This window comes from Melanerpes formicivorus, unplaced genomic scaffold, assembly GCF_026170545.1.
Source record: "Melanerpes formicivorus ecotype bairdi unplaced genomic scaffold, bMelFor1.0.p_v2 SCAF_208, whole genome shotgun sequence".
Classification (NCBI taxonomy): Eukaryota; Metazoa; Chordata; class Aves; order Piciformes; family Picidae; genus Melanerpes; species Melanerpes formicivorus.
The window spans coordinates 344,484-365,470 of NW_027142560.1; the positions used below are offsets into that span (position 1 = coordinate 344,484).

Genomic DNA, 20,987 nt, shown 5'->3' on the forward strand with positions numbered 1-20,987 from the left:
ATGCTCTGGGTGAGGCAGAGCCCTGGCAAGGGGCTGGAGTGGGTGGCAGGGATCTACAGTGATGGCAGCTACACCGACTACGCTCCCTCGGTCCGGGGCCGCTGCAGCATCTCCAGGGACAACTCCCAGGCCACCCTTAGGCTGCAGCTGAGCAGCCTCCAGGAGCAGGATTCAGCCTCCTACTACTGTGCCAAGAACGCTGATGGTGGTTGGGTTGATCCTAGTGCTGTCTCTGAGCCCATCCCTAATGCCCCCCAGCCCTGATCCTGGCTCCCAGCCTCCAGCCCTGCACCCAGATCTCCATCCTTGGCCTCAGGCCTTGAGTGGCTCAGACCCAAACCTCAACCATCTGCCCCCAGAAGCTCCAAGCTCAACCTCTGGTCTCAGCTTTCCTCCACCTCTGCCCTCAGTCCTCAAATTCTGGTCTCCAAAGCTTCCAAAGGGAAATGGTTTTGATCCTTCCCCTTTGCACCATCTCCATCTCCATTGCTCCAGCCCCAAGGCTCTGCCTCCCCACCCCCAAGGCTCTGCCCCCAGCCCAGATCCTTGCTTCAGGAGCAGGATTCAGCCTCCTCTTCCTGTGCCAAGAGTGACAAAGGTGATGGAGGCAAAGCTGCTGCTGCCCCTGAGCCCATCCGGAGCAGAGCCTGGGGCTGGGGGCAGTGTTTGGGGCACAGTGAAGCTACCACAGCTCTGGAGGTCTCCAACCTTTCCCTCAGCTCTTCCCTGGTGCTGGTCTTCCTGGCATTGATATAACCAAGAGCAGCAAGCCAACCACCACTACCAGCACTCTTGGCACAGTAGTAGGTGGCTGAATCCTGCTCCTGGAGGCTGCTCAGCTGCAGGCTGACGGTGGCCTGGGAGTTGTCCCTGGAGATGCTGCAGCGGCCTTGGAACGAGGGATTGTACCTGGTGCTGCCACCTCTCCAGATCCCTGCCAGCCACTCCAGCCCCTTGCCAGGGCTCTGCCTCACCCACTGCATATCAAAGCTGCTGAAGGTGAAGCCTGAGGCCTTGCAGAGGAGGCTCAGTGTCCCCCCGGGGGGCTGGATGCCGCCGCCGGACTCCTGCAGCTCCACCGCCGCCTGCAGCCCTGCGGAGGAGGAAGGAGATGAAGATGATGATGAGTGAGAAGACCTCAAGGTGGAAGAAGAAGAAGGCCTCCAGGATGGAGGAGGTTGAGGCAACCTGGCTGGCAAGAGGAAGAGGAGGAGGAGGAGGAAGGTGGAGGGCAAGTGGAGGTAGATGGCCAGGAGGAAAGGAGGGAGAGGGAGAGGAAGGTGCTGGAGCTGTGGCTCCATGGTGGCTCCTGGAGGCCTTCTTAAAGGCAGGGTTGGATTTGCAGCCTCCTCCTCCTCCTCTTCCTTCTCTCCCTCTCTCCTCCCCCTTCTCCTCCCCTCCCACTCCTCCTTTCCTCCCAGTCCATCGTTCCTTCTGACCAGCCTTGGCCTCTGCCTCAACCTCCTGCCCCAAACCTCCACCCCTGGCCTCTAAGCCTCAACCACTGGGGACCCAAAACCTTCACCTTCTGCCCCAAACCTCAACCTCTTGCCCCAACCTCTGCCCCTCTGTGCCCCAACCCCCAACCCTTTGCTTCCAGGGACAGCCCCTGGCCACAGGCCAACAGCTGAGGCTTGGCACAGAGGGTTGGGGGCAGAGGCAAAGCAGCTGGAAGAGTTTTGAGGCCAAAAGCAGCAAGTGTGGGGCCAGCTGCTCCAGGCCTGGGGCACAGAGGGCTGAGATTGGAGGCTGCAAGTGGAGGCTTGGGGCTAAAGGTTGAGGACCCAATAAGGGAGGTGAAGAGAGGCAGAGCCACTGGAGGCTGGGGACAGAGGTGGAGGTTTGGGGGCCAAAGGTTGAGGTTTGGAGGCTAAAGGTGGAGGCTTGAGGACAAAGGTGGTGGCTTGGGGGCTACAGGTTGAGGCTTGGGCAGCACTCAGCAGAGCCTGGCCCCAGCCTCTTGCCCCCCACAGCTCCTTCAGCTCTTGCTGAGCATTGCTCAGCTCCCCTCTGGGGCTGCTCTGCTCCAGGCTCTCATCCCCAGGACTCTCAGCCTCTGCTCCTCCCAGAGCTGCTCCAGGGCCCCTCAGCACCTTCAGAGCCTCCCCTGGGCTCTCCCCAGCACTTCTCAGTCTCTTCTGAGCTGGGGAGCCCAGGGCTGGACCCAGGGCTCCAGCTGGGGCCTGACTGGGGCAGAGCAGAGGGAGGGCAGAACCTCCCTTGCCCAGCTGGCCACACTCTTCCTCATGCCCCCAGGCCACCATCCACCTCCTTGGCCAGCAGGGCACAGCAGCAGGGCACAGCTGGGAGCCACCACATCATCCCCTGCTGGAGCCCAGCCAGCCCCTGCCACCCCCAGCCCAGGAGGGATCTCCACCACCCAACCACCTCAGCTTGGCACCAGCCCTGTGGTGCCACTGGGGGCAGGCAGGAGGCTGTCCCCTGGCTGCCAGCCCTCAGCAGCAGCTGCTGAAGGGCTCCCAGCACCTTGGGCCCCAAGGGACCTGCAGCCCCCTGGAGTTCCTCCTCCCTCTGCAGCCTCCGTGAGTCATGGAGACCAAAAATGACCTCCAGGAGGGGTTGAGAACCTCCCTGGGAGGAGGAGGCTGCAAATCCAACCCTGCCTTTAAGAAGGCCTCCAGGAGCCACCATGGAGCCACAGCTCCAGCACCTTCCTCTCCCTCTCCCTCCTTTCCTCCTGGCCATCAACCTCCACTTGGCCTCCACCTTCCTCCTCCTCCTCTGCCTCTTGCCAGGTAGGGTTGCCTCAACCTCCCCCATCCTGGATGCCTTCTTCTTCTTCCTCCTTGAGGTCTTCTCCCTCATCATCATCCTCATCTTCTTCCTTCCTCCGCAGGGCTGCAGGCGGCGGTGGAGCTGCAGGAGTCCGGCGGCGGCATCCAGCCCCCCGGGGGAACACTGAGCCTCCTCTGCAAGGCCTCAGGCTTCACCTTCAGCAGCTTTGGGATGGGATGGGTGAGGCAGAGCCCTGGCAAGGGGCTGGAGTGGGTGGCAGGGATCAACACTGCTGGCAGCACCGGGTACAATCCCTCGGTCCAAGGCCGCTGCAGCATCTCCAGGGACAACTCCCAGGCCACCCTCAGCCTGCAGCTGAGCAGCCTCCAGGAGCAGGATTCAGCCTCCTACTACTGTGCCAGAGGTGCTGCTGGTTATGCTTATGGTACTGCTGCTGCTGTCCCTGAGCCCATCCCCATGTGCCAAACTCCTGCCCCCCAGGGCCAGGCTCTGCCCCCAGCCCAGATCCTGGCTCCCAGCCTCCAGCCCTGCACCAAGATCTCCACCCTTGGCTTCAAGCCTTGAGTATCTCTGACCCTTCAGGCCAGATCCTTGCCCCCAGCTCAGCCCTGCAGGTGGTACTTAGTTGATTAATTAACTCAAGGGATGAATGCAGAGGCCACAAGCAGGACACTGGGGAGGGGGTGGCTGGGGATGGAATTTTGGACCCAAAAGGAGCAAGGAGTGAGTCAAAATGCTGAAGCTGGAGGCCAAGGGTGGAGGCTGAGGGGAAATGGTTGAGGCTGAGGAAAAAGGACTTGCAGCTTATTGGAAATGGTTGAGGATTGCCTCCAGAGCTGGAGGCCAAGGCTGGCTGAGCCTGGGGGCAAAGAGTCACAGCCTGAGACCAGGGCTGGAGCTTGGTGTCCAGAGCTGGAGGCTGGGAGCAAGGATCTAGACTGGGGGCCAGGAAAGGTTGAAGAAGCTGAGGGCCAGCAAGGAGCTGAGGCAGCCCTGGGAGCTCTCAGTCCCTGCTGAGAGCAGGAATGAATCAATCAATGAAAAGGAACCAAGGAGTGGGAGGGAAGGAGGAGGGGAGGGGGAGGGGGAGGAGAGAGGGGGAGAGGGAAGAGGAGGAGACTGCAAATCCAGCCCTGCCTTTAAGAAGGCCTCCAGGAGCCACCATGGAGCCACAGCTCCAGCACCTTCCTCTCCCTCTCCCTCCTTTCCTCCTGGCCATCAACCTTCACATGGCCTCCCCCTTCCTCCTCCTCCTCTGCCTCCTGCCAGGTAGGGTTGCCTCAACCTCCAACATCCTGGAGGCCTTCTTCTTCTTCCTCCTTGAGGTCTTCTCCCTCATCATCATCTTCATCTCCTTCCTCCTCCGCAGGGCTGCAGGTGGCGGTGGAGCTGCAGGAGTCCGGCGGCGGCATCCAGCCCCTGGGGGGACACTGAGCCTCCTCTGCAAGGCCTCAGGCTTCACTTTCAGCGACTTTCCCATGCAGTGGGTGAGGCAGAGCCCTGGCAAGGGGCTGGAGTTTGTGGCAAGTATCAGCAGTGGTGGCAGCAGCACCTACTACGCTCCTTCAGTCCAAGGCCGCTGCAGCATCTCCAGGGACAACTCCCAGGCCACCCTCAGGCTGCAGCTGAGCAGCCTCCAGGAGCAGGATTCAGCCTCCTACTACTGTGCCAAACGTGATGGTGGTTATGCTTATGCCAAGAGTGCTTATGCTGGTTGGGGTGCTTATGCTGCTGTCCCTGAGTCCATCCCCATATGCCAAGCTCCTGGCTCCTTACCCTAACCCTTACCCTAATCCTAACCTTCCTTGCAGGAGGATTCAAATCCAACACTTACCCTCCCCCTCTCCCCTTCCCCCTCTCCCCTTCCCCCTTTCCCCCACCCTTAACCCCTAACCTTTTTCCTCACCCTCAGCCTGCTGCAGGTTCAGGTTGTGATGCTGCTGTGATGCTGCTGTGCTCCCTGAGCCCATCGCAATCAGCCAAGCTCCTGGCTCCCAGCACAGATCCTTGCTCCCAGCCCAGGCTCTGCTCTGGATGGGCTCAGGGCCAGCAGCAGCTTTGCCTCCATCACTTTTGTCACCCTTGGCACAGTAGTAGGAGGCTGAATCCTGCTCCTGGAGGCTGCTCAGCTGCAGCCTGACGGTGGCCTGGGAGTTGTCCCTGGAGATGCTGCAGCGGCCTTGGACCAAGGGAGCGTATTCGGTGTAGCTGCCATCATTCCTGATCCCTGCCACATACTCCAGCCCCTTGCCAGGGCTCTGCCTCACCCACTGCATCCCATAGCTGCTGAAGGTGAAGCCTGAGGCCTTGCAGAGGAGGCTCAGTGTCCCCCCGGGGGGCTGGATGCCGCCGCCGGACTCCTGCAGCTCCACCGCCGCCCGCAGCCCTGCGAGGAGGAAGGAGAAGAAGATGAAGAAGACCTCAAAGAGGAGGAGGAAGGGGAAGGATCCAGCTTGGGCTGCTCCTCTGGCTGCACCCTCTCCTGCCCAAGCCTCTTGCTGCAGCAGGCTGCCTTCCCCCTGCCCTCAGCCGCCTCTGCCAGCATCCAGCTGCCTGCAGCAGAGTGCCTGGGGAGCTGCCCCTCGTGGGGCACAGGGGCTGGGGGCCCGCAGCCCGGGGGGGAGCTCAGGCAGTGGCCAGCTGCCCAGCAAGGCCAGGAAGGGTTGGCAGGGTCACCCAGAGGTCACCCGGCCCAACCCCCCTGCCAGAGCAGCGGCATCCAGGGCAGGGCACCCAGGGAGGCATCCGGGGGGGGGTCCGGAGCAGGAGGCTGCACAACCCCCCCGGGCAGCCTGCCCCAGGGCTCTGTCCCCCTCCCCCCAAAGGAGTTTCTCCTCCTGGGGAGCTGAGACCTTCCCTGCTCCACTTTGCCTCCCTTGCTCCTTGGCTCCTTGCTGTGCCCCCCCCAAGATCTTGCCCCCCCCCCGCCCCCTTTGCCCTCAGCCCTCAGCTCTTGCTGGGCATTGATCAGATCCCTCTCAGCCTTCTCCCTCCAGCCCCAGCACCCCCAGGGCTCTCTTGGCCCCCCCAGGGCTTTCTTGGCCCCCCCAGGGCTCATTGCTGTCCCCTGCACACCCTGCTGCCCCTCTCCCCCAGCACCCCCAGGGCTCTCTTGGCCCCCCCAGGGCTCATTGCTGTCCCCTGCACACCCTGCTGCCCCTCTCCCCCAGCACCCCCAGGGCTCTCTTGGCCCCCCCAGGGCTCATTGCTGTCCCCTGCACACCCTGCTGCCCCTCTCCCCCAGCACCCCCAGGGCTCTCTTGGCCCCCCAGGGCTCACTGCTGTCCCCTGCACACCCTGCTGACCCCCTCTCAGCCCCCCTTTACCTGCAGCCAGCTCTCCTCTCCAGCTCTCCCTGCAGGATGGCAGCAGGCCCTGAGGGGGCTCAGCCAACCCCCACACCCCCTCCCCACTGCTGTGTCCTCAGCAAACCTACTGGGGGCGCTCTCAATGCCCTCCCCCAGGGCACTGCTGCAGACAGTGACCAAACCTGGCTCCTGCCCAGGGAGATTAGGGCTGGAAAGGTCCTTGAGTAGGGCCAAGGAGCCACTTGAGTGGAGTCAATGATCCCCTTGATTGGGGCTAATGATCCCCTTGATTTGGGCTAATGATCCAATTTGGCTCCTGCCCTTAATAATTAGGGCTAAAAATGGCCTTTATTTGAGCTAATAATTCACTTTATTAGGCCTAATCATCCAATTTAGCCCCCATCCTGCTTAATTCACCTGAAAGTTGCCTTTATTAGGGCTAATAATTCACTTTATTAGGACTAATCATCCAACTTAGACTGCATCCTAGTTAATGAAGTCTCATGATGGCCTCTATTAGGGCTAATAATTAACTTTACTAGGGCTAATAATCCAATTTACCCTCGATCTTGCTCAATTAGGGCTGAAAATTCCCTTTATTAGGGGTAATCATTCAATTTAGGAGAGCTAATTATCCAATTCTGCCCCCAACGTGGTTAATTAGGGCTGAAAATGGCCTTGATTAGGGCTAATAATTCCATTAATTAGGGCAAACCATCCAATTTAGTCTTCAACCTATTAAATTAGGGCTGGAAATGACCGTTATTAGGGCTAATAATTCATTTTATGAGGTCTAATCATCCAATCCAGCCCCCAACCTGGTTAATTAGTGCTGATCATAGCCTTTATTAGGGCTAATGATTAACTTTATTAGTGCTAACAATGCAATTAGCCTTCACCCTATTAAATTAGGGCTAAAAGTTGCCTTCCTTAGGGCTAATAACTCAATTAATTAGGGGCTAATAAGCCCGTTTGACCTCTCCCCATGTAAATTAGGGCTAATGATTCACTTGATTAGGAACTAATGATCCAGTTTCACCTCTACCCTTTCAGGCCTGGGCTCCACAGGGCCTTGATTAGGGCTAATTAATGCCTTGATGAGTGCTGGAGCCCAAGTAGGCAGAGCCTTGGCAGAGGCAGAATTGGCCCCGAGGCAGCTGGAGGAGCAAGGGAGGAAGCAGAGAGAGAGCCTGCAGCAGCCAAGGGATTAACTCCTGGCCACTAATGAGCTGAGAGGAGAAGACTTTGACCTGAGGGGGAGGGGAGGGGGAGGGGAGGGGGAGGGAGAGGAGAGAGGGGGAGAAGGAAGAGGAGGAGGCTGCAAATCCAACCCTGCCTTTAAGAAGGCCTCCAGGAGCCACCATGGAGCCACAGCTCCAGCACCTTCCTCTCCCTCTCCCTCCTTTCGTCCTGGCCATCAACCTCCCCTTGGCCTCCACCTTCCTCCTCCTCTTCTGCCTCCTGACAGGTAGGGTTGCCTCAACCTCCCCCATCCTGGAGGCCTTCTTCTTCTTCCTCTTTGAGGTCTTCTCCCTCATCATCTTCATCTCCTTCCTCCTCCACAGGGCTGCAGGCGGCGGTGGAGCTGCAGGAGTCCGGCGGCGGCATCCAGCCCCCCGGGGGGACACTGAGCCTCCTCTGCAAGGCCTCAGGCTTCACCTTCAGTGACTTTGCTATGTTCTGGGTGAGGCAGAGCCCTGGCAAGGGGCTGGAGTATGTGGCGGAGATCAACAGTGCTGGCAGTGCCACCTGGTACGCTCCTTCAGTCCAAGGCCGCTACAGCATCTCCAGGGACAACTCCCAGGCCACCCTCAGGCTGCAGCTGAGCAGCCTCCAGGAGCAGGATTCAGCCTCCTACTACTGTGCCAAGGGTGCTTATAGTGGTGCTTGGGGTTATGATGCTGCTGGTGCTGTCCCTGAGCCCATCCCCATATGCCAAGCTCCTGGCCTCCAGCCCCAGTCTGTGCCCCCAGCCCAGATCCTTGCTCCAGGAGCAGGATTCAGCCTCCTACTCCTGTGACAGATGTGACAAAGGTGATGGAAGCAAAGCTGCTAATGGCCCTGAGCCCATCCAGAGCAGAGCCTGGGGAAGCAGAGCCTGGGGATGGGGGCAGCCCTTGGGGCACAGTGAAACTGCCTCAGCTCTGAAGGTCTCCAACCTCTCCCTCAGCCCTTCCCTGCTGCTGCCTTCAGTCTCTTCTTGGCCCATCCAAGGGTCCACAGCTTCATCCCAGTTTCCCAGCTACAGACTCCTCAGGCAAGGCAACATCAGCAGCATTGCAATCCCAGTTAGCAATATTCATGACCCAGTTTGAACCACCAGAAGAAACCAAGCAGAGAATCCCCATCCTCTGACCAATCCTTTAAACCAACCTGCAGTCTCCATCTGCAGATGTGGTAAGCTATTCCAGGCCTTGGATGTGCTCATGGCGAGAGCCTGAGTGACCTAACAGGTTGATGCCACACAATTCTTTGGCCTCCTGACAACCACATCCTGCTCTGACAACACAATCCGGAGCAGCTCTGTGCTGCAAGGCAGCTCCCCCCGTGCCCTTGGCTCAGCACTGCTGGGCTCACAGCCACAGGTACAACAATCCTATGCTACATAAACTCTTCTGCCAGTGCTGGCCTTGATTTCAGCATGGGGCACAGCTCCGTGGCTGAGCCACAGAGGGCTACAGCTCATGAGCAGGGCTGGAGCTGAGCATTCTCACCCCTGATCCACGAGGTGTTACCCCTCCAGCAGGACATGATCCTGGCTCCCACCTCAGCCCTTGCTCCCAGCTCTGCTCTGGCCTAAAGCTCAGCAGCTCAGGCTGGGCTTAGCCCTCACCATCAACCTCCACATGGCCTCCAACTTCCTCCTCATCCTCTGCCTCCTTCCAGCTAGGGTTGCCTCAACCTCCCCCATCCTGCTGGCCTTCTTCTTCCTCCTTGAGGTCTTCTCCCTCATCATCATCTTCATCTCCTTCCTCCTCCGCAGGGCTGCAGGCGGCGGTGGAGCTGCAGGAGTCCGGCAGCAGCATCCAGCCCCTGGGGGGACACTGAGCCTCCTCTGCAAGGCCTCAGGCTTCACCTTCAGCAGCTTTGATATGCAGTGGGTGAGGCAGAGCCCTGGCAAGGGGCTGGAGTGGGTGGCAGGGATCTACAGAGATGGCAGCTACACCTACTACGCTCCTTCGGTCCAAGGCCGCTGCAGCATCTCCAGGGACAACTCCCAGGCCACCCTCAGGCTGCAGCTGAGCAGCCTCCAGGAGCAGGATTCAGCCTCCTACTACTGTGCCAAGCATGATGCTGGTGGTGGTCATGCTGATAGTGCTGTCCCTGAGCCCATCCCCATGTGCCAAGCTCCTGGCCCCCAGTCCCAGGCTCTGCCCCCAGCCCAGATCCTGGCTCCCAGCCTCCAGCCCTGCACCCAGATCTCCACCCTTGGCCTCATGTCTTGAGTGGCTCTGAGCCAAACCTCATCCACTGGGGACCAAAAAACCTTCTTCTTTGGCCCCAAAACTTCAACTTCCTGCCCCAAGCCTCAACAATTTTGTCCCAAACCTCAACCTTTCCCCCACCCAACCTCCACCCTTGGCCTCAGCCTCTTCCATCCTCTGCCTCAGGCCTGCATCCTCCTGGGCCTCAGCCTCAACCCTTTGGCCCCAAAACCTCCAACTTATACCCCAGATCTTCCCTGCTTTGGCTCTCCCTGGCCCCAGCAGCACCTGGGGGCAGCTCCCCCAGCTCCAGCCCCAGGCTCTGCTCCTGCCCCAGCAGCCCTTGGGGCTATCAGGTTTGGGGCCAAACCTGCCCCAGTTTGGCCACTTTCTGCACCCCAAATTAGTCAAACTTGAACCTTCTACCCAAAACCTCAACCCTTGGCCCCAGATCTCCTCCTCCCTCCCTGCCTCTCAGCCTCCACCCTTGCCCTCCAGCTTCAACCTCTGGCCTCAAACCTTCCTCCTTGGGGGCCAAGAACTCAACTCTTTGGCCCCTGAACCTCCAACTCTGTCCTCAACCCTCCCCTGCCTCTGCCCCAAACCTGCTCCACTTTGGGCCCCAAATCTGCCCCAATTGGCCCCAAAGCTGCTCCCAGGCTCTGCCCCCAGCCCAGGCAGCTTCAGCTGTGCTGCAGGCTTGGGATTGAGGTCCCCTGGGGGAGTTCATTGGATGATTAGTCCCTAATCAATGAATTATCAGCCCTAATTTGTATGGGGAGAGGTCAAACCAGGTTATTAGCCCCTAATCAATTGAGTTATTACCCCTAATGAAGGCCCTTTCCAGCCCTAATTAATCAGGGTGAAGGCTAAATTGGATGATGAGCCCTAATGAGTGGAATGATTAGCCCTACTGAAGGCCATGCTCAGCCCTAATGAAGCAGGGTGGGGGCTCCATGGGATGCTCAGCCCTAGCCAAGGACTCCTCAGCCCTAATGGTGGCCTGGGGGCAGGCAGAGGCTTCCCAGAGGAGGAATTGGCTGCGGGGCAGCTGCAAGAGCAAAGGCAGCAGCAGAGCTGCCCTGGGCCCTGTGCAGGGCAATGCCAAAGGGCTGTGCTCAGAGGCTGCCCTGGGGCCTGGCTGCCAGCCAGCAGCAGAGCCTGAGCCCAGCTGAGCCCAGCCTGAGCTGAAGGCCAGAGCAGAGCTGGGGGCAAGGGCTGAGGTGGGAACAAGGATCTGGGCTGGGGGCAGAGCCTGGGGCTGGGGGCCAGGAGCTTTGTACATGGGGATGGGTGCAGGGAGCACAGCAGCATCACAGCAGCATCACAACCTGAACCTGCAGCAGGCTTAGGGTTAGGGAAAAGGTTAGGGGTTAAGGGAGGGGTAGAGGAGTAATGGGAGAGGGAGAGGGGGAGAGGAATTGTTGGATTTGAATCTTCCTGCTAGGGAGGTTAGGGTAAGGGTTAGGGTCAGGATTGGGGTTAGGGTAAAGGTAAAGTTAATGCTAAGTGTAAGGAGCCAGGAGCATGGCACATGGGGATGGGGTCAAGGACAGCACCAGCAGCATAAGCACCCCAACCAGCATAAGCACTCTTGGCACAGTAGTAGGAGGCTGAATCCTGCTCCTGGAGGCTGCTCAGCTGCAGCCTGAGGGTGGCCTGGGAGTTGTCCCTGGAGATGCTGCAGCGGCCTTGGACTGAAGGAGCGTAGTAGGTGCTGCCGCCACCATAGCTGATCCCTGCCACCCACTCCAGCCCCTTGCCAGGGCTCTGCCTCACCCACACCGTATCAAAGCTGCTGAAGGTGAAGCCTGAGGCCTTGCAGAGGAGGCTCAGTGTCTCCCCGGGGGGCTGGGTCCACCTCTGGCCTCCTGCAGCCCCCTGAGTTCCTCCTCCAGCTTTGGTCTCAGCCTGGAGCTGAGCTGAGGAAAAGAGAGATGAAGAAGAAGGTGATGAAGATGGAGATGGAGAAGACCTCGAGGGAAGGAAGAAGGTTGACCAAAAGTGACCTCCAGGAGGGGTTAAGAACCTCCCTGGGTGGAGGAAGAGGTTAGGCTTAGGGCACCTGGCACCCATCTGGGCTCTTCCCCAGCCCCAGGCTCTGCCCCCAGCCCCAACAGTGGCAAAGAGTCAATCAGGAAGGCTGCAGATCCCTAATTGCTTAATTAATGAACTCAGTTAATGAATGGAGTGGCCATAAACACGAAGCTGTGAGGGGGGCTGGGAGCAATTGGGATCAATGAATCAGTGGGAGTTAATTAATGAGGGGAAATCAATCATCCTGGGGAGGGGGGAGAGGGGTTGGGGATGAATTAAGTAATTGATTGAGTTGCTGATTGCCATTAATTAATCAATCAAGGTGTGGGAGGGTTTGTGTTTGATCAATTAAATGACCTGCAGGAGGGGTTGAGAACCAACCTGGGAGGAGGAAGAGGCTCAGGCTTGGGGCACCTGGGGTAGGGTAAGGGTTAAGGGTAAGGGTTAAGCTTTAGGGTGCAGGGTTAGCATTTAGGGGTAGGGCCTAGGGGTAAGGTTTGGGTTAAGGGGTAGGGATTAGGTGTAGTGATTAGGGTTGGGGTTAGGGTTAGGAATAGGTTTTAGGCTTAGGTTTTAGGCTTAGGGGTCAGGGTTAGTTCTGGATTTGTATCCTCCTCCCAGGGAGGTTCTCAACCCCTCCTGGAGGTCATTTGGGTGCTGCTGCCACCCACTCCAGCCCCTTGCCAGGGCTCTGCCTCACCCACTGCATCCCAAAGCTGCTGAAGTTGAAGTCTTCACATCCCCATGTGCCAAACTTCGGGCCTCCAGCCCCAGGCTCTGCTCTGGATGGGCTCAGGGCCAGCAGCAGCTTTGCCTCCTTCACCTTTGTCACTTCTGTCACAGGAGGAGGAGGCTGAATCCTGCTCCTGGAGCAAGGATCTGGGCTGGGGGCAGAGCCTGGGGCTGGGGGCCAGGAGCTTGGCACATGGGCATGGACTCAGGAACAGCACTAGGAGCAGTCCAACCACCATTAGCACGTTTGGCACAGAAGTAGGAGGCTGAATCCTGCTCCTGGAGGCTGCTCAGCTGCAGGCTGAGGGTGGCCTGGGAGTTGTCCCTGGAGATGCTGCAGCGGCCCCGGACCGAGGGATTGTAGTAGGTGGTGCTGCCACTACTGTAGATCCCTGCCAGCCACTCCAGCCCCTTGCCAGGGCTTTGCCTCACCCAGAACATCCCAAAGCTGCTGAAGGTGAAGCCTGAGGCCTTGCAGAGGAGGCTCAGTGTCCCCCCGGGGGGCTGGATGCCGCTGCTGGACTCCTGCAGCTCCACCGCCGCCTGCAGCCCTGCGGAGGAGGAAGGAGATGAAGATGATGATGAGGGAGAAGACCTCAAGGAGGAAGCAGAAGAAGGCCTTCAGGATGGGGGAGGTGGAGGCATCCTACCTGTCAGGAGGCAGAGGAGGTGGAGGAAGGGGGAGGCCAAGTAGAGGTTGATGGCCAGGAAAGAAGGCAGGAGAGGGAGAGGAAGGTGCTGGAGCTGTGGCTCCATGGTGGCTCCTGGAGGCCTTCTTAAAGGCAGGGTTGGATTTGCAGCCTCCTCCTCCTCCTCCTCTTCCTTCTCCCTCTCTTTCCTCCACCTTCCCCTACCCCTCGAGCCAGAGCCTTCTCCTCTGAGCTATTAGTGGCCAGGAGTTGATTACAGCCAATGCTTGGGGCTAAAAGTTGAGGCTTAGGACCCAAAAGGGAGGAGAAGTGAAGCAGAGCCACTGGAGGGTGGGGACAGAGGAGGAGGTTTGGGCTAAAGGTGGAGGTTAGGTTCATTGAGGTTCTTCAAGGTTCCTCAAGGTTCTTCCAGGTTCCTTGAGGCTCTTGGAGGTGTTGTGGGGTCCAGGAGGTCTCTGGTGGCCATTGGTGGAGGTTGGGTGGAGATCAGAGGAGGTTTGGTGGAGGTTTGAGAAGGTTCCTGCAGGTCCCTCAAGATTCGTTGAGGTTCCTCCAGATTCTATGAGGTTCCTGGAGGTCCTACTGCTGCTCTTGGAGGTGTTGTGGTGTCTAGGAGGTCTCTGCTGGTGGTTTATGGAGGTTGGGTGGAGTTTGAAGGAGGTTTGAGAAGGTTCCTTGAGGTTTGTCAAGGTTCTACAAGGTTATATTGAGGTTCTTGGAGATGTTGTGGGGTTTAAGGAGGTCTCTTCTGTTCATTGGTGTTGCATTGGTGGAGGTTTGATGAGGTGTAGTTGGCGATTGATAAGGTGCCTTGAGATTGCTCAATGTTCCTTGAGGTTGCTCAAGGTTCCTTGAGGTTCTTGGAGTCTATGTTGAGGTTCTTGGAGGTGTTTTGGGGTCTAGGAGGTCTCATGTGGTCATTTATGGAGGGATGAGGGAGGTTGATATGGGTCTAGGTGGAGATGGAGAAGGTTCACTGAAGTTCCTCAAGGTTTTCTCAGCTTCTTCGAGGTTCCTTGAGGTTCTTGGAGGCTATATTGAGGTTCTTGGAAGTGTTATGGAGTCCAGGAGGTCTCTGGTGGTCATTAATGGAGGTGTGGGGGAGGTTAATTGGGGTCTAGGTGGAGACTGAGAAGGTTCCTTGAGGTTCCTCAAGTGACTACTTAGCCCTGATGAGAGCCCTTTCCAGCCCTGGCCTGTCAGGGCAGGAGCTCAGTTTGCTCATTAGCTCTAATTAATGCAGACCTCAGCCCTCATTAAGGTCCTCCTGAGCCCTCAATCAGCAGCAGGGAGGCTCAGGTTGATCATTAGCCCTAATGAAGTCAATTAGCAGCCATTAGGCTTCACTGCTGAAGCTCTGGAGGCCTCCTCTGGGCTCCCCCCACCAGCACCTCCCCTTGGCCTCTGCCTTCCTTCTCCTCCTCTTCTTCCTATTGGCCCCAAACCTCCAACTTTTTCCTCAGGCTCTGATCCCTTGGGGCCCCAAAACTCCACCTTTGGCTCCAAACCTTCACCTCTGGGACAAAGGTGATGGAGGCAAAGCTGCTGCTGGCCCTGAGCCCATCCAGAGCAGAGCCTGGGGCTGGGGGCAGCCCTTGGGGCACAGTGAAGCTGCCTCAGCTCTGGAGGTCTCCAACCTTTCCCTCAGCCCTTCCCTGCTGCTGCCCTGCCTGGCATGGAGAGAACCAAGAGCAGCTCTGGAGCCACCAGCAGCACTCTTGGCACAGCAGCTGGAGGCTGAAGGAGGGAAAGAAAGAGAAGGAGATGAAGATGATGATGGAGAAGGCCTCGAGGGGAGGAAGAAGAGAGACCCAAAGTGACCTCCAGGAGGGGTTGAGACCCTCCCTGGGAGGAGGAAGAGGCTTAGGTTTAGGGCACCAGGGTTAGGGGTTAGGGTTAATGGTTAGGGGTTAGGGATTAGAGTTAGGAGTAGGGTTAGGGATTAGGATTAGGGATTAGGGTCAGGGTTAGGTTTTAAGGTTGGGATTAGGGTGTGTGGTAGGGTTTAGGGGTAGGGTTAGTTTTAGGGCTAAGGCTTAGGGCTAAGGCTTAGGGCTAAGGGTTATGGTTTAAGGTTAGTCATTGGGTTAGGCTTTCGGTTAGCATTAAGGGCACAGTGAAGCTGCCTCAGCTCTGCAGGTCTCCAACCTTTCCCTCAGCCCTTCCCTGCTGCTGCCCTCTCTGGCGTTGATCTAACCAAGAGCAGCAAACCAACCACCACTACCAGCACCCTTGGCACAGCAGTAGGAGGCTGAATCCTGCTCCTGGAGGCTGCTCAGCTGCAGCCTGAGGGTGGCCTGGGCTGGGGGGGAAGTGCCTCCACCCTTAGCCTTCAGTCTCAACCATTGGGGACCCAAGCCTCAACTTTTAGCTCCAAATCTGAACCATTTTGACCCAAATCTGAACCCTGGCCCCAAATCTCCTCTCTCCCTGCCCTCCTCTCCAGCCTTGGCTCCAAGCCTCCAGCCTTTCCCTGGGGCAAAGTCTTCAGCCGGGGCTCCCCTTGCTGAGCTTTGGGGCAGGAAGGGTCCAGGGCTGAGGGCAGGGGTCCAGGGCTGAGGGCAGAGCTCCAAGCCTGAGGCAGAGGATGGAGGTTTGGGGCAGAGGATGGAGGTTTGGGGCAGAGGCACTGAAGGCTGCAGGCCAAGGGTGGAGACCTGGGGACAAGGCAAAGAAACGTCCAGGGGCTGCTGGGGTCTCTGGGATGGGTTGCTCCACTCCTGCCCCAAGCCCCAGTCTGTGCCCCCAGCCCAGATCCTTGCCCCCAGCTCAGCCCTGCAGGTGGTAATTAGTTGATTAATTAACTCAATGTATGAATGCAGAGGCCACAAGCAGGGGGTTGGGGAGGGGGTGGCTGGGGGTGGAGGTTGGACCCCAAAGGAGCAAGGCCTGAGTCAAAAGGCTGAAGCTGGAGGCCAAAGGTGGAGGCTGAGGGGAAAGGAGTTGGAGCTGAGAGGAAATGGTTGAGGGTTGGCTCCAGAGGCTGAGGCTGGGAGCAAGGATCTGGGCTGGGGGCAGAGCCTGGGGCTGGCGGGGCAGGAGCTTGGCACATGGGGATGGGCTCAGGGACAGCAGCAGCATTGCCTCCATCACTATTGTCACGTTTGGCACAGAAGTAGGAGGCTGAATCCTGCTCCTGGAGGCTGCTCAGCTGCAGGTTGAGGGTGGCCTGGGAGTTGTCCCTGGAGATGCTGCAGCGGCCTTGGACCGAGGGATTGTAGTAGGTGCTGCTGCCACTGTAGCTGATCCCTGCCACCCACTCCAGCCCCTTGCCAGGGCTCTGCCTCACCCACTGCATATGAAAGCTGCTGAAGGTGAAGCCTGAGGCCTTGCAGAGGAGGTTCAGTGTCCCCCCGGGGGGCTGGATGCCGCCGCCGGACTCCTGCAGCTCCACCGCCGCCTGCAGCCCTGCGGAGGAGGAAGGAGATGAAGATGATGATGAGGGAGAAGACCTCAAGGAGGAAGAGGAAGAAGGCCTCCAGGATGGGGGAGGTTGAGGCAACCCTACCTGGCAGGAGGCAGAGGAGGAGGAGGAAGGTGGAGGCCAAGTGGAGGTTGATGGCCAGGAGGAAAGGAGGGAGAGGGAGAGGAAGGTGCTGGAGCTGTGGCTCCATGGTGGCTCCTGGAGGCCTTCTTAAAGGCAGGGTTGGATTTGCAGCCTCCTCCTCCCAGGGAGGATCTCAACCCCTCCTGGAGGTCACTTTGGGTCTCCATCACTCAGGGAGGCTGCAGAGGGAGGAGGAACTCTGGGGGGCTGCAGGTCCCACGGGGCTCAAGGTGCTGGGAGCCCTTCAGCAGCTGCTGCTGAGGGCTGGCAGCCAGGGGACTGCGCCCGGGGCAGCTCCCCAGGCACTCTGCTGCAGGCAGCTGGATGCTGGCAGAGGCTGCTGGGGGCTGGGGGAAGGCAGCCTGCTGCAGCAGGAGGCTTGGGCAGGAGGAGCTGCAGCCAGAAGAGCAGCCTAGGCTGGATCCTTCCTCCTCCTCCTCTTTGAGGCCTCCTTCATCTTCTTCTCCTTCCTCCTCCGCAGGGCTGCAGGCGGCCATGGAGCTGCAGGAGTCTGGAGGTGGCCTCCAGCCCCCTGTGGGGTCCCTGAGCCTCCTCTGCAAGGCCTCAGGCTTCACCTTCAGTAACTTTTGGATGGGATGGGTGAGGCAGAGCCCTGGCAAGGGGCTGGAGTTGGTGGCAGCAATCGACAGTGCTGGCAGCAGCACCTGGTACAATCCCTCAGTCCAAGGCCGCTGCAGCATCTCCAGGGACAACTCCCAGGCCACTCTCAGGCTGCAGCTGAGCAGCCTCCAGGAGCAGGATTCAGCCTCCTACTACTGTGCCAAGAGTTATGGTGCTGGTGGTTGGGATGCTGCTGGTGCTGTCCCTGAGCCCATCCCCATGTGCCAAGCTCCTGGCCCCCAGCCCCAGGCTCTGCTCCCAACCCAGGATCCCCCAGTGGAGGCTGGAGGCCAAGGCTGGCTGAGCTTTGGGGCAAAGAGTCACAGCCTGAGGCCAGGGCTGGAGCTTGGTGTCCAGGCAAGGGACACCCCGGGGGGCTGGAGGCCACCTCCGGACTCCTGCAGCTCCATGGCCACCTGCAGCCCCCAGAGCTCCTCCTGCAGCTTCCCTCCCAGGCTGCAGCTGAGCTGAGCTGAGCTGAGCAGGCCGTGGGAGGTCTCTCTGCTGCTGCCCTCTGGAGCTGCTGCAGCCTGCAGAGGACTCCTGGGCAGCTCTCTTGGCAGCCAGGCAGAGTCCCCAGCACAGTCCCCTGGGGGCTCTCCCCCATGGCTGCCAGCTGCAGCTTCCCTCTGCCCTTCTCAGCCCCGGCACACAAATTCCCTTCTCCCTTTGGCCCCTGGGCTCCAGGGGGCTCAGAGCCCTGCAGCCTCCCTGCTTGGCCTCCTGCCTCTGCCCTGCCCGGGGCAGGCCCTCAGCAGAGGCCATTTGTGCTGCACACACACACACAGTTTGGGGACAAACCTGCCCTCTTTGGGCACTTCCTGCCCAGCTGCCCCCAAAACAGCCACAGTTGGCTACCCGACCCAAAGAGAGCTTTTTTCAGCCCAAAGGGAGGCCCTGGGCTGAGGTTCAGGGCTGGGAGCTGCAGCTGCAGCTCTCTGCACCTGGGCTGCAGGGGGGGATTGAGTCTGAAAGGCTTCATTAGGGCTAATTTTGGCTGTTATTAGGGCTAATAATGCACTTTAGTGGGGCTAATAATCACATTTGCCTCCTGCCCTGATTAATTTGGGCTAATAATGGCTTTAATTAAGTTTAATGATTCGATTAATTAGGGCTCATATTGAAATTTACCTCCTACCCTTATTAATTGGGGCTAATAATGGCAATTATTAGGGCTAATAATTGACTTTATTAGGCCTAACAATCAACTTTGGCTCCTCCCCTTATTAATTAGGGATGAAAATGGCCATTATTAGGGTTAATAATTCAATCTATTAGGGCTCATAATCAAATGTGGCTCCTACCTTTATTAATTAGGGCTAATAATGGCTGCTATTGAGGCTAATGATTCCATCTGTTAGGGCTAATAAACAAATTTAGCCTCCAGCCTAATAAATTAGGGCTAAAAATGACTCCTGCTAGGGCTAATCATTCACTTCATTAGGGCTAATGATCCAGTTTAGCTCCTACCCTGATGGATTAGGGCTGGAAATGGCTTTCATTAGGGCTAATGATTCACTTAATTAGGGGTCAAGGCGCCAGGCTGGGAGCCTGGATGGGTGGGTGCCAGGTGCCCTAAACCTAAGCCTCTTCCTCCTCCCAGGGAGGTTCTCAGCCCCTCCTGGAGGTCCTTTTGGTTCTTCATCACTCAGGGAGGCTGCAGAGGGAGGAGGAACTCTGGGGGGCTGCAGGAGTCCGGAGGTGGCCTCCAGCCCCCCGGGGGGACACTGAGCCTCCTCTGCAAGGCCTCAGGCTTCACCTTTAGCAGCTTTGCCATGCTCTGGGTGAAGCAGAGCCCTGGCAAGGGGCTGGAGTATGTGGCAGGGATCAGCAGTGGTGGCAGCTACACCAACTACGCTCCCTCGGTCCAAGGCCGCTGCAGCATCTCCAGGGACAACTCCCAGGCCACCCTCAGCCTGCAGCTGAGCAGCCTCCAGGAGCAGGATTCAGCCTCCTACTACTGTGCCAAGGATGCTTGGGCTGGTGGTTGGTTTGCTGCTCTTGGGTATCTCAGTGCCAGGGAGGACAGCACCAGGGAAGGGCTGAGGGAAAGATTGGAGACCTCCTGACCTGTAGCAGTTACGCTGTACCCCAAGGGCTGCCCCCAGCCCCACGTTCTGCCCCCCAGCCCCAGGCTCTGCTCTGGATGGGCTCAGGGCCAGCAGCAGCTTTGCCTCCATCACCTTTGTCACTCTTGGCACAGGAGGAGGAGGCTGAATCCTGCTCCTGGAGGCTGCTGGTTAGGGTTAGGGCCTGGAGGGCTTCTTAAAGGCAGGGTTGGATTTGCAGCCTCCTCCTCCTCCTCTTCCTTCTCCCCCTCTCTCCTTCCCTCCCCCTCCTCCTTCCCTCCCAGTCCTTAGTTCCTTTTCACTGATTGATTCATTCCTGCTCCCAGCAGGGGCTGAGAGCTCCCAGGGCTGCCTCAGCTCCTTGCTGGCCATCAGCTCCTTCAACCTTTCCTTGCTGCCTCTGCAGGCCAAAGCCTTCTGACCAGCCTTGGCCTCAGCCTCAACCCCCTGCCCCTAACCTCCAGCCCTGGCCTCTGAGCCTCAACCCTTGTGGACCTCCAGGGGAGGAATAAGATTCACCCAAATTGACCTCCAGGAGGGGCTGAGAACCTCCCTGGGAGGAGGAGGAAGAGGCGTAGGCTTAGGGCACTGGGTTGGTGCTAAGGGTTAGGCTTAAGGTTAAGGGTTAGGTTTTAGGGTTGGGGTTAGGGTTAGGGTTAAGGATTAGGGTTAGGGTAGTGTTTAGGGGTAGGTGTTAGGGTTAAGGCTAAGGGTTAGGGCTAAGGGGTAGGAGTTAGGATTAGGTTTAGGTATCAGGGATTGGGATTTAGGGATTAGGGCTAGGGTTAGATTTTAGGGTCAGGACTTAGGGCTAAGGGTTTGGGCTAGGGTTAAGGCTAAGGGTTAAGGCCAAGGGTTAGGGTTTAGGGTTAGGGCTAAGGGTTGGGGTTTAATGCTAGGCGTTGGCCTAGATTTATGGTTAAGGGTTAGAGGTTAGGTTTGAGTTTAGGGTTAAGGGTTAGCATTTAGATGTAGGGTTAGGGTCAAGGGGTAGGGTTAAGGGTAAGGTTTGGATTTGAATCCTCCTCCCAGGGAGGTTCTCAGCCCCTCCTGGAGGTCATTTTGGTTCTTCATCACTCAGGGAGGCTGCAGAGGGAGGAGGAACACTGGGGGCTGCAGAAGTCCAGAGGTGGACTCCAGCCCCCCTGGGGCATTCCTGAGCCTCCTCTGCAAGGCCTCAGGCTTCACCTTCAGCAGCTTTGCCATGCTCTGGGTGAGGCAGAGCCCTGGCAAGGGGCTGGAGTTTGTGGCAAGTATCAACAGTGCTGGCAGCAGCACCTGGTACAATCCCTCGGTCCAAGGCCGCTGCAGCATCTCCAGGGACAACTCCCAGGCCACCCTCAGGCTGCAGCTGAGCAGCCTCCAGGAGCAGGATTCAGCCTCCTACTACTGTGCCAAGGGTGCTGGTGGCGCTTGGAGGGTGCTGGTGTTGACCCTGAGACCATCCCCATGTGCCAAGTCTTAGCCCTAAGCCTTAGCCCTAAAACTAACCCCACCCCTAAGCCCTACCCCTAAACCCTACCCCATACCCTAACCCCAACTTTAAGACCTAACCCTAATCCCTGACCCTACTCCTAACTCTAATCCCTGACCCTTAACCCCTAACCCTAACCCTGGTGCCCTAAACCTAAGCCTCTTCCTCCTCTCAGGGAGGGTCTCAACCCCTCCTGGAGGTCACTTTGGCTCAATCTTCTTCCTCCTCTCAAGGGCTTCTCCATCATCATCTTCATCTCCTTCTCTTTCTTCCCCTCCTTTGTGTTCCTGCTGCTGTGCTAGGAGTGCTGCTGGTGACTCCAGAGCTGCTCTTGGTTCTCTCCATGCCAGGGAGGGCAGCAGCAGGG

General features: G+C 58.3%; 1 gene segment (V, D, J or C); it reads left to right on the plus strand.

Moving 5' to 3' along the window:
- Positions 1-3,920: 3,920 nt before the first annotated feature.
- On the plus strand, positions 3,921-9,511 carry LOC137457905 (immunoglobulin heavy variable 3-23-like). The segment is given in 3 exon segments: positions 3,921-4,026; positions 7,631-7,710; positions 9,128-9,511. Coding segments are annotated over 3 exon segments (570 nt in total).
- Positions 9,512-20,987: the final 11,476 nt, after the last annotated feature.